The sequence below is a fragment of the Porites lutea genome, chromosome 4, assembly GCF_958299795.1.
Source record: "Porites lutea chromosome 4, jaPorLute2.1, whole genome shotgun sequence".
Lineage (NCBI taxonomy): Eukaryota > Metazoa > Cnidaria > Anthozoa > Scleractinia > Poritidae > Porites > Porites lutea.
In genome coordinates, this window is record NC_133204.1 from 1,532,501 (window position 1) to 1,545,470 (window position 12,970).

General features: G+C 38.7%; 1 protein-coding gene across 2 annotated transcripts in view; it reads left to right on the plus strand.

The window, feature by feature from the left end:
• Positions 1–10,936, plus strand: part of LOC140935176 (calcium/calmodulin-dependent protein kinase type II delta chain-like) — a 20,494-nt gene extending 9,558 nt beyond the window's left edge. The window contains exons 10-19 of one of the 2 annotated variants that reach the window (XM_073384711.1): positions 224–265; positions 886–966; positions 1,346–1,429; positions 2,311–2,362; positions 5,765–5,790; positions 6,437–6,503; positions 6,959–7,034; positions 7,451–7,545; positions 8,514–8,628; positions 8,940–10,936. In XM_073384711.1, the coding sequence (XP_073240812.1) occupies positions 224–265; positions 886–966; positions 1,346–1,429; positions 2,311–2,362; positions 5,765–5,790; positions 6,437–6,503; positions 6,959–7,034; positions 7,451–7,545; positions 8,514–8,628; positions 8,940–9,057 (756 nt within the window). In that variant the 3' untranslated portion in view covers positions 9,058–10,936. Of the gene's footprint in view, positions 1–223; positions 266–885; positions 967–1,345; positions 1,430–2,310; positions 2,363–2,419; positions 2,469–5,764; positions 5,791–6,436; positions 6,504–6,958; positions 7,035–7,450; positions 7,546–8,513; positions 8,629–8,939 lie in introns of both variants that reach the window. The other variant, XM_073384712.1, reaches the window with a different exon arrangement.
• Positions 10,937–12,970: the final 2,034 nt, after the last annotated feature.

Here is a 12,970-nt window from a genome sequence, read left to right on the forward strand (position 1 = left end):
TTGGGACTTAGCAACTCATTTACGCGCGGGTGCGTCCCCCTTAGACTAATATGTGGTTTTTATATCTTGTTTTATTTCCAACACTAAGCCTTTGTCTATACTATACAGTTTGCTGCAAAATGCAATTTGTAGTACACATAACGGTGTAACCATCATAGAACACATAATTTATCGTTTACTAAGCAAGGCGCAGTCGTGGAATTTTCCTCTCTTTCCTTGTTAGTACCCCTCACCGGAGTGGGACACCGTCACGGATGAGGCGAAGGTAAGCATAATTAACCTTCAAACTTTCAAGGTTACGTTAGAACCAATGCAAAAATGGCTGCTGGATTAATTTTCTTTTGTTTAAATTAAAATTAGCCAGACTAGACTCCTTCTTCAGTACAATATTCAAAAGAATACATTAACTTAAGCAAGGCTAGTCAGGGTAATTGTAATTTAAACAAGAGATTATTAATCCAGTAGCCATTTTCACAATGGGTCTATACATCGTGTAAAATAATGAAAAACCTATCGCATCATGCAAACGCCCAGTTAGGTAAGTGGCATGCAACTTCACAGGATTTTTTCAATGGTAACATTATAGAATTTTGTCCACTGACTGGAAAGTTAGTACTACCTGATCCCGTGGCGACCCGTCCTGAGGTGCTCTCAAAACCGTTATTAAATTTTAAAGTAAAGCTAGCTGATTATCCCTCAAGCTTATGTACCTATAGCTTTAGCATCCCGAGCCGTCCATTGTCGTAACATGGCTGGTTTCACGATAATAGTTTTCATTAATTGGTAGTCTTTCTAGTATCTTTTCCCCAGTTTCATATTATGGAAAGCGAAAATTAGCTAGTATGGCATTAGTACAAGCCTGTCCTCTTGTCTCTTTCTCCACAGGAGCTTATAAATACATTGCTCTCTGTGGACGCGTCCAAAAGAATCACTGCAGCAGGAGCCCTGAAACATCCATGGATCGTCGTAAGTATATAAAATCATCAGTGCTACTTTTTTTCAAATCAACGTATGTCCGTTTCTTTTTTCTTGTTGCTGGAAAAGATGGCGACCCAGAATTTTTTTGAACGTATTTATGGTCTCATTTTGTGTTAAAAAGAGAGTCTCAACCTGACACAAATAGTTGGGATATTACAAGCTCGAGTAGTCATCTACGATTGTCTAAGACTCTGGCTACGGCTGTAGTATAGCTTTGCATGGTCGCCCTTGTGTCTAGACATACACGGAGGTGAAAGTGCCAACGAACTCCATGCCACTTATGTTTGGTCTAGTCTCTGCGATTAGGTCTTCAATGCTACAAGGTACTGAAAAAAAAGTATACATAACAATTGCGTCATTTTTTCAGAACCGTGAACGCGTTGCATCTAAAGTACACAGGCAAGAAACTCTTGACGGACTGAAGAAGTTTAATGCAAGAAGAAAGCTGAAGGTTAGTCCAGGATAAAAGATCTCACTGTTAGTATCTAGTGGTTACAGGTACTGTAAATTCTATATTCTTGGGCCTTTGCTTATATTCACTCAAACAGGCTTTTGAGAGTTACCAACATATTTCAGTTTGTAATGATGTATAATTCAGATTACATTGTCGGACTTCCGAATGATGTCTAACACCAAGTCTGGGTTCAAGGTTGATGTTATGCAAGCCTTAGATTGACGAATTTGGTCTTTGAATTTGGTGTAATAGAAGTAGTTAAGCACGATTTTCTGGTGGGTGAAACTGGTCGCCCGAAAGTGATTTGGAACGAAACGGGTTGTAACAAGTGATTCAGGCTTCTAAGAAAGTATTACTTGTATGTAACATGTCCTTTGAGAAGAAATAACGCATCGGCCGATATAGCAAAAAGAAAGCGGGAGGGGATCTCGGTCTTGTTATTTCTGTAAAATATGCAGTCCACTATTTCTTCTTGAATATCAGCAGCATTTCCACAGATTGCTGAGCAAACTAATCACAACTCCGAACATACAGCTGTAACCGCTGTTAGGGCGGGAAAAACCACTTGTAGCGGGTGGCAATGGTAGGAAAAGTTGTATAGGCGACACCACTTTTCTTTGGCTTTTGTCTGATTGGTTGAAAATTCAGAAGTTAACTGTGATTGGTTTATTTTGCTTGCACATTTATGAATGATATTCTTTAAATATTGATGTAATATCCAGCTTAAAAATCTTTCAAAAAACAAAAACCGGTGCGGTGTTTGTTTTCAACAGGCAGTTAAATAATGGGAAAAACGTTTCAACATGATTGCCGTGTGTTTTTATTTATTTGAAACTATGTTCTTTTGCGTTACTCAGGTTTGTTTCGTGTTTCTTTAGGGTGCAATTCTCACCACAATCCTGGCTACAAGTAATTTTAATCTCTCTGCAGGTATAATTAATATTCTACTCTGTATTCATTCATATCACGATATTGTTGTCGTTTCAGGGTGCCATCTTAACCACCATCGTGGCGCGTAGGTTTTCTGCTAATTCAGGTAACCAAATAATCTCATAACACCCAAACTCGTTAAATATAAATCTTAAACGCTTTTGAGACAAATCGTTTCTTTTTTGGAGAAGTAGTTCTTAATTAATGAGTATGCGTTTTGATTAAATGTTTTAAACCCGTTGTAATTTTGAAAAAGTTGAATGTGACTTTGTTCTGGCGGTAAACATGCAAGTCACGATTAAATAATGAATAAATAATAAATAATGTAATAGAATATAACCGAGTTGTTTTCACTCCAATAACCTGACCACTTTAAAAGACCTGAAAGCATTAGCAATGAGCCACAGGGTTTTGTTTATAATTCTAGTCATTTCCAAGTCTCCAATTGATAAACAAAAGACATTCCCTCGTGGAGGATCACTGGTTACCCTGTGTTAGTATTGATCAGCACTGTTATCCGGCCTTGCAGGCTGTCGTGCATTTCTGTTTGAGACAGTTCTGTCGAGCAGTTAATATGTTCTGTTTCGTCTGACTTAAATTGAAATAAACTGCTAAACGGTCAACTGTAAATATGATAGCGCCTTCTTCGGTAAAAGACATTGTTGATCCATTGACAGTTCTGTGACTTTCGTTTGTGCCTTGATCATAAACCCATGTCAAATAAAGAGTCTGTAAGCGGCTTTCGCTCGCAAGGATATAGTAACAAATGATAACTACTGATATAAACACCATTTTGGTGATAACATCTGCCCTGAACTTTGAAGGTAATGCTACGTCTGCGCCATCTTTATTAAACGTCTAATTAGAAATCGTTATTACTAATTACCATGACTAAGAGATAAGCACTTCCTCTCTTTTTCTTCCTCGGTTGGTCCATAATTGCGTTGTTTTAGCTTCCTCATTGCGTTTTGAGTCAGTGCATGCACTAATCTATCTCGAAACAACAATGTCCTTCGCTTGGATAATGAAGGTTCTTCGAAAAGAGGGATTTTTTTCTCCGTTTGCAAAAAAATCCGTGTCCTCACGTTGAGTCATCGTTTAGGCCCGTCCAGATAAAAACAATGATGATAATCAGTCCGGAATATCCCTAAATTTAAGGACAGGGCCAACTGGTCACGCGACACTTTTCAACCAATGAGAAGGCGCGCTTGTGTTTATCAACAAACAAATCAAAACATCGCCCCAGTGATCAAAAATTTTCAAAACAACGGACGGAGTCGGACAGAATCAGTCATCGTTTCGAGGTTCTCAGGCATATTTTTAAGACTTTTCATGAGGCATACACAATTTTTTTAAGTGGACAGCGTATCGGAAGCCATATTGGAAGTGTCTCGTGAAATATTCAGCACATTTTGTGGCTTATTCTTCTTTTATCTTTTAAACAAAGCGATGTATAGGAGAGATTTATGTCGGCTTTCAAGGTAGGTGAACAACTTGTATCTATTATTTTTTCGATTCACAGATTTTTTACGAAGTTCTAGATATTATTCCTCGATTGTCATATCGATTAACTTTTATCATGTTGAATGTGGAGGTGGCAGACAACCTAGAATTTTGGTAGACAATTTTTGAATTCCGAGGTCCAAAACACGTAGGTTTTCCACTCCCGGGTTTCTCACAAAAGCCGTGTTATTACTTTTTTTCGCTTAAGTACGAGCCTTTGCCTTTTTTCTTTTCAAGGCCAAAACAACTTTATTAGTGTTATGGATATTCACGTCCAACATCTCGCCTCACTTTGCCGAATTTGCGGGGATGAAATTGAAGAACACAAGCGCAAGGTAGATACTAACCGCTTTGTTTCTGAAATTCACTAATCTGGAAAGATTTAATGTTGTTGGATTCTCCAAATGTTCATCCGCCGTTAAAAAACAATCAAAGAAACAAGGCAAATCTCAATTGTAAATGCTGTATTTCGCTACTCATTGAACATGCACTAATTATCTGGGATAAAATTAAAACGTTGCAGGTACTACAGCAAGCAAAGAAAGCACCAGATGCGCGAAGTCAACACGAAACAACACAAAAAAACAAACAAGAAAAATTAATAAATTTCAACTACTTTCTATTCTGGTTATGATGACTGGTTCTTTGATTCTTGTCCTGAAGAAGTTAATAGGTAGTACCAATGTTGTTTTGTACGATCTCAACAAATTTTCACACTCTCTCTAAGGCTATTTTTACACGGTACGAGTTTGCTTCTATCAAAAATCTTGCAAACCATGCCAGTGAAGCCACGACCTCTGCGATCGGTCCGGAATCAGTTCGAACACCCCAGTGATTCCTTGCAATGATTAATGCTCTATATTCTCTTACATGACATGTTTTCTTTGAAATATTAAATGTGCAACCTAGACGAGTACTGTAAGCTCATCTTTTAATTCTGTCCGACTCCGTCCGTTGTTTTGAAAATTTTTTATCACTGGGGCGATGTTTTGATTTGTTTGTTGATAAACACAAGCGCGCCATCTCATTGGTTAAAAAGTGGCGCGTGACCAGTTGGCCCTGTCCTTAAATTTAGGGATATTCCGGACTGATAATGATAATGTTCAGAAATAATGTTGATGGCAGCATGCGCATTCATTGGCACTCAACACCGTGACGTAAGCGTTTTCAAAAACCTCTGTTTTCATCCATCCCCTAAAGTACAGCAAAACGGCGTTTTCAAAAAAGAACGTTTTTGAAAAGATGAGTTTTCACCGGATACGTGTGAACGGTGGGCAAAACTGGAGAAAAAAAATCTCTCGTTTTCAAACAAAAACGGATACGTGTTAACGGGGCCTAAGATGAGGTTGTCGTTTTGCTTGAAATTTTCTTTAATGGACGATATTTATTTGTCATTATTTAATTTATGATAGTGCGGCAAAATGGAAATTGTTGGTGGAATGCTGGGTAGAATCCAATAATACTTCATCGGCAATAACTGCATGCGGAAACAAATTTGGTGGAACTCAGTGTTTCAGGTTGCTTTTTTTTCGGCATTTGGTTTTAGCGAAGAGAAATTCGGACTTGGAAATTTAAGTCTTGCTCAAAGTTAAAACCAGTTGTAATTAATTATTGTCGTAGGGGCAGTCGTCTCAGAACTCTCAGATAAGAATATAATTTGCGTTGCTACATGTACAGCAGCAAGTAGCTAAGTATAAGGCGTAGTTAAAATACATATCTACTCTGCGCAGTCAACCGAACACTGTCTGTTTTCCTGAAGGGCTACATATGTATACGGCTGGAAACGTTGATCCCCTTTTTAGCGTGAGCGTTCATAAAGACTTATTTTGATTCGTTCTAAAGCATGTGTAAAGATAGGAAACCTCCACTCTTTCTAATGGTCGTTTTCTTTGTTTACAGTTCGGCCTTTTGTAAGCAAGAAAAAGGTAAGGGAGCTGGGTAGTCTGCTGCACAGCCGTTTTTAGTGTTGTCACACAACGCTCCTCGGGAACGTTGTGTTGCGTGACGACACTTAAGGTCTGGGAAACTCAAACGCATTATATTTCGTGAGGTACCTACATCATCGTAGCCGGTAACCATTTGGTGCTAGGCAATACACGTATAGTTAGTTGCATCATTAGAGAGGTTAAGCATCACGTTTACGTCAAACGGCAAACGCGAATTTGTACCACGTGACCAAGTTTCCCCTTTACTTGTCGTTTACTGTTCATTATTTCTACACATAAATTAGTAGTTTCACCCAATTTTTCATCCATAAAAATTGTTTTGAGCTATTTTTATCTGCTCATTTTCTGTTTTGAGAAATTCTGAACTTGAATCTGACGTTTGCCGTTTGCCGTATACGTGAAGCTTAAACTCACTGTTTTGTCTTCTGATGTTACTGAGGAAAGTAGTAAAATTACTAACTCCGCTGTTGAATTACCCTATATCTGATCGGCTGTTAATCAATTGCAACAGACTTTGGAAGGGTTTATGATTTTTGTTTGTTCGTTTTTTGTTTGTTAGTTTGCTCTTCTCAGCAGTGTTGATAAATGTTAAAATGAATATTTTTTAATCTGATCTACTATTCAGGGATCAGACGAAGAACTAATGGCACATTCTGAAGATGAACACGAAGTTGATGCTGTAGCTGTTAAAGGTAAGCATTACTTCTAAAGAACAAGAGAAAACAGTAAACTCTCTTAAGCTCAAACCTTTTCATTCCACTGCGGTCGTGTTACATTGCTATTAGTCAATACAGACGAGTTTTCAATCAATCACTGTTGTCTATTCTACCGTATATTCATCGTTAATCGCCACTTATTTCAATCCAGTGTCTTTCCAAAGCAGGAACGGTTGTTATAAGAACGCTATAATGACGCTATAACGACGCTACATATGCGACGGCCTACGTGAACTGTGAGAGAAAAGGAGATGGCGATAAACGCCAAAGCTCTCTCTTTAAGTCAGTTTCCCATTCGTCCCTCCCCCACCCCCTCCTTCTCTAATCAAGTGCGCATGCGCTGTCAACTGAAGTAGACGTACTACAACGGTAAGGCGAAGACAAATTGATAATAGTTTCAATGGTTTTAATTGTAGTTTCATTTCCTTTAGCTCGAGAACAACAAATTATCCAGCTAACTCAAAAGCTGATTACAAGTATTACCACTGGAGACTTCGAAACTTACTGGTATTTATATCTGTCATCATAGAAATATTCGGAATCGCCTGTCATTCGAATAGGAAGCTAAGGACAGTTATAGACTTTTAATCTTAATTAAACTTCAATACAACCACGTGTAGATTTCCACCAATTTACGATGAAGCTTTGTCTTTGACCAAACCCGCGAAAGACCTCGGACCGTTTCAGAATCAGATTAGGGACTATTCAACTGAGAAAAAGTTTTATTTAAATTTATTGTGAAACCCCTTTGTTTGTTCATTTATATTATGTAGTACAAAGACAAGCGGTTCCTTCTTCAAGTGTTGTTAGAACCACTATCTTTCCCCCGAGAAAACTGTTTTGAATTTTAAGGCCTTCTATGTGATCAAGCGAGGTATTTAACTTCTATCGGTGCAAACCTTGGTTATTTTTACTACTTTCAGTAAACTAGTGGACTCACATTTAACAGCGTTTGAGCCAGAAGCTCGAGGTAATTTAGTTGAAGGTCTGGAGTTTCACAAGTTCTACTTTGACAACGGTAAGCAAGCACTCTAAATATTGCGCAGTAAAGCTTTCTTCTCTTGCTCCATTTGTCATTAAAAAGGATAGGTGCTTTAGTAAAACCAACAAGACATCTAAATGGTGGCTGAATGGTCATATCATCAAACTTCTATGAGACGGATTATTTAAATTATGGTATATGTAAGTGCGTATCTTGATCGAGAAAGAAGGAAAAGCAGTTTAAGTCAAGTCGAATTAATGAGTAGTTCATTCAGAGACGACAGAGGGTCGCTGGATATTATATGGCAAATGTTTTTTGAGAGTTCTTTCAAGCTCCTGGGTGTAACGTTTTCCAATTAAATTTGATTGATTTGTTTGACATACGGAGAAAAGAAAAACTTATCATTGACATCATGAATTGCAAAAATAATAGCAATTCTTTAAATTGTATAACTGCTTAGTAAGTTGTTAGCAGGGTTTGATGGTACGAAAGCGCCGAAATACAATTACTGTTTGAAAGTAGACAGGTTACTCATCTTCAAACAAGATCGTAAGGAGGTGTGGTAGTTTCCTTGTCCGCTTCCCTTTGTGAATGTAGAATCGTGAATTAAAGTTGAGAATAATTAGAGCCTACAGTACGATCATTCCTCACGTTTGTCAGGTCTTAGTTTTCAGCAACCGGTCCTAACAACAGTGCGGCAAATTTCGTACTCGCGAACGTGGAAACTGTTATTTTCCTGGTGTTTCAGTTGAAATTGTTGACTCTTAAGTCCCGTCCACACGGAGTCCAGATATTTTTACACGAACCGACCTTCCAGTGAATCCGCTCGACGAAACTGCACCTTTTTGAAACCGCTCTTCAGAGAACTGAACTGTCCGGGTAAAACAAATATTCGGTTAAAAATGTCTCGATTCGTGTGGACTGGACCTGATAAATTGCACTTTACTAATTATTTTTTGTTGGTTTTGTTTTGTTTTGGTTTTTCTTTTTATATATATATATAGTTCACAGCAAAAGAGTGACCCCAATAAACACGACAATTTTGTCGCCGCACGTTCACATGCTGGGAGACGATGCTGCCTGCATCTGCTATGTCCGGCTTCAACAGTTTCTTAACAGGTAACGTAAATTTGCAAATAACCGGGGTTAGCCTAGTATGTAAAATGCTGGCCTTGTGTTATCTTATGAGAGTTTTATTTGTAAAGCAGTATACTAGTGGTTTCTTTGGGCTGCGTCCACACCAATCCAGATGCTTTTGAAACGGCATTTTTTTTTTTTGGGATCCGCTCACCGAAACCCATCCAAAGGGGTTTAGGACCCCGGTTCGGTTTGTTGTTGTTGTTTTTTTTGGTTGTTTTGTTTTGTTTTTTCTTTTGTCTCTCTCTTTTTAGTAGGAATTTTACTTGCTTTCCTTATTGTCTATTCTACAGTTCCGGTGTACCATTAACACGCCAATCCGAAGAAACACGCGTGTGGCATAAGAAAGGAGGACACTGGGTAAACGTTCATTTTCATCGATCCAACATGACAAACAGCCCAGACAGCTAGAAAGATTTATGCACCACACGACAGTTTATCAATCGTCTCATTTGAAGGGAACAGTTTTCCTTGAAGAGGATCCGCCGCAATGGAACGAGACGGATTTACACGTAAACCGTCGGAAAGCATACAATGACGTTAATGGGTGCTGAAGAGAAGGAACTCAATAGCGAAAGGAAGATTTTTTATGTCACCTTCCCTACGGACAAAAACGTAATAGCTTAATTTCAAAATAAGACAATATAAAACCTCCAAAAATTTATGCGCATCATAACTTAACGAGGTGCACGATTAGCAATTTAAATTATGTCCTTAAGACCTTAGGTTTTCAGAGTCACTCGGACGTCAGATTTATTTTTTGCCTTTGTACTGTGGACATGAAACTGCTGCGTGATAATTTTTAGGATATTTCCGTCAGTAGTCAACTCTTTAAAACAACAACCTGTGCACGCCCGTTAACGCATGCGTGCAATTTTTCGAGTGATTTTGCAACTTTGATGCCGCCGTTAACGTAGGGTGCGTCTCGTCAACCAATCAGAAACACTACCCAAATCTTGGTAGTGAAACTTCATCATTATGGAATGTCTGCACTCGTTTCGCAGACGTCATTTCGCGGGGAAACCAGGGATAGCGTCGCGAAATATCGGCTGTTTTCTCAGGCCACAAGCACCATGGTTGTCCATGTTGGAGTTTCTTGTTTTCTTCCAGGTTCACGTGTTTCTTTATGCCGTTTTGAAAATGCGTAAAAGTGAAAATACTGAAGAAAAAAATGGTACCTTGCAGAAGTACTGCAGTGCGGAGGAGATTTTACATGAAATGGCCGCGCCATTTCGTTTTCAGGCACAATAGTTGTTACCGTGTCAGTGTCTTTATGACTGATTTTTAATTGAAAGACATTTTTTGCACTGTTTTACGTTTTAAAGCTCAGTAGATTCTTGTTTTCTTTACGTTCACGATTAAATTCACGAGTTAGACCTCTTCTTAAATGAAAGGTCTTTTGTAATACACTTACAAGTCACGCGTGGGATTGCCAATTTTAAGGAAAAGGTATGGGAAAACGTCCGAGAATTTTATTAGAAAGTCAGGAATTTTATTTGGTGTCGACAAACGCTTTTGAAAAAATTACAAAATCAAGATAGCGAGAAAAAAAAAACATTTTTAATTCCTTGCAAAAGAAACTTAAAATGTGAAATGCAGGGTCAGGATAAATCGTGTAGAGACAAGGGAACGTAAGGACATCTAGCTTTCCAGTCTGTGAAGGCAATTTTGAATTACTTCGAGGTCTTGCGAAGTATTTTAATTCTGAGAATTTCTGCCAAATAAAGGGTAACGCTAAGGGTTTAAGTATTCGTAACATAGTTATTTTGATTTTTACGCTGCTAGAATATATATTTTACTGAGATGTATAAATTCTCTTCGCTTTATCATAGCAAGCCTAAGTACCATGGTTTTTTGTCTAATCCTCGCCGATGAGGATATTTAATAATTTATTTGGAATGCACATTATTACTCTAGGTTCTTGTAGGTATATTTTAAATTTGAAATATACATAGTCGTTGGTAGAATAATTTAGGGAAAATGCTTGAACATTATAGCAATGTAATATGCAAATACTTTAATTACGATTGGAATTTTTCAGATAGGAAAATACAAATATGTTTCAATTTTCAGTGCAGCTAGTGAATAATCAATGACGTATCTGTAAGAATGTATTAGGAATAGCAGGCTTTTAGAACTGTTTATTTTAAGCTTAACTTTAAGATGTAATAGTAGAAAGTGTTTAACTATAGCCAAAGGTTACAGTCCTTCCGAGAATAACGAATCGAAGTGCCCGGTAATAGAGGTATTTTGAGGACAGCGTCAATTAAAGCTTTGGAAATGTACGTAATTTTTGTACTTGTGGATATCACCATTCATTTAAAATATTTATCTGCGCCTTAATAGTATAAATTCCCCCGACTTATTATTTATAATCAGCTAGCGTTTACCAAACTTGGAAGATATTTGCCGATATCAATACGCTTGACGTCAATCATAGTTATATTCATTCGTTAGAAAAAAAGGGACGCACAGACGTGTCAGGCAAAGAAGCGGAGCGGCGTTTGGTAGTTAATAGACTGCGAGCAGCCTCCCTTTTTCTTCAGATTTAGTGAGGGGAGTGCACCCGCGCGCAAGCGTTGAGCGGTGAAGGCGCGAGAAACGAGGGCGGCAGCCAGAGAAGAGTCTTGCCTCTCCCGTCTCGCGCCCTCAGTCATGCGCGTGGTTTTTTGCGTGTCTCGGGCGTTTTGCTCGACGGACAAAGAAAAAAGAGAGACTGCTCGTAGTCTAGGTAGTTAAGGGCTGGAAAAAATGGCGGAAGGTCCCGGGTCCCCATCTCCTGTCCTCCCTCACTGCTAAACCTCGTTCCCAATTTCTAAGGTCAAAAGTCTTGGGAGAGAGGTTGCTGTGTGCCGCAGAAAGGGGCCATTTATTGCCTGTGGTGCATGCGAATAAATCACTTGTTGATGGATCATAGTCAGGTGGTATTCTTGGTTTGGGAAAAGCTCTTGTTCTAGTTATCCAACATGGCCGCCGTGACGTCAGCTATAAAAGAGGAACATGAGTTGGGTGACTTACAAACAAAAGGTTCGGTAAAATGATGCAAGTGTGGAGGGCAAACTGCTTTTCAAGTTTCCTGAATTTTACAAGATCGCTTTTCTTGAAGTAATCGTCAACTTACAAGTAATTCGTGGCTTGACTACACATGAGCAATTCGCAAAAATGTAATTATCATCTGAACTGCGGATCTTTTGAAGTTTTAACAACTCCGCTTTCATTTTTTAGCAAGCAAGTACATGACAAGCTTTGCTAATGACATTTACAAGAATCTAGGAATATGCTAGATAATTAAAAATAGAAAGTGGCCAAGAAAGCACTGCTCTAGCGCGAGTGTGTACAAGATGTATAAGACAACGTGAAAACAGCAAAATCTAACGAGTTCTCTTTACGAAAATTGCACACAATATAAGAGTGACACCGAAAGTATTAGGACGTGCCTTCAAATAGACCAATTGGAATGATATGTTAAAATGCAGGCTCCGTTGGCTTGGGGGAATAAAACAAAAGGACCCTTCTTGCTTTATTGTGTAAATCGTGTTGTAATGCTAACTAGTATTTTTTAAGCAAAATTTCCATTGGAAAAGGAAGGAGGTTTGTATCAAAACAAGGTCGCCCCCAGCCTCACATTCACTCAAAGGCTAGGACACCAATGCAAGCCTGCAACTGTAAAATGGGCTATTCTCGAACTTCAGAGTGTGTATTGACCACTACAGGAAATACCATAACATACCATAATGCTCTTTGTTTGTCACGCCAAAATTTTGCATAAGCATTGTTTTCATGGCCATTTTAACTCCTAAGAATTGCAAAATTTTGGGGTGACAAACAAAGAGCATTATGGTATGTTATGGTATTTTCTGTAGTGGTCGATACACGCTGGCTTTTTCTATCGGTTGACTTAGGGGGGATTAAACAAGAGATTGTCGAATCACTGAGCCACTGGCGACGATATTTGCAAACCAGCGCAGCAGCCTAGCGACATCCCGCGCTAACAGCATGCTTTGCTTGTGGAGAAACAGAGAGCACACCAGATTTGTAATAAGACATTCTTGTCAACTATTGCGAGGTAGGCGAAGTTTTCCAAAGGATGACAAACACTGTTTTCACGTTACTATCAAAATCAGTTACCAATGGGCACTTCTCTCTATTCTTGTTCTTGTTGTTGGGGGATGTAGCTAGTTGTTTCTGTTTAAAATAGATTCCGTCGACTATGCAGGATGATCATAATGTTTCATGATCCCTATACCTCACAGCACTACTGATGACCAGCGTGCCCAACCCAAACCTACCCACCCCACACCTTTGCCCTCCCTTTTTTTTTTCC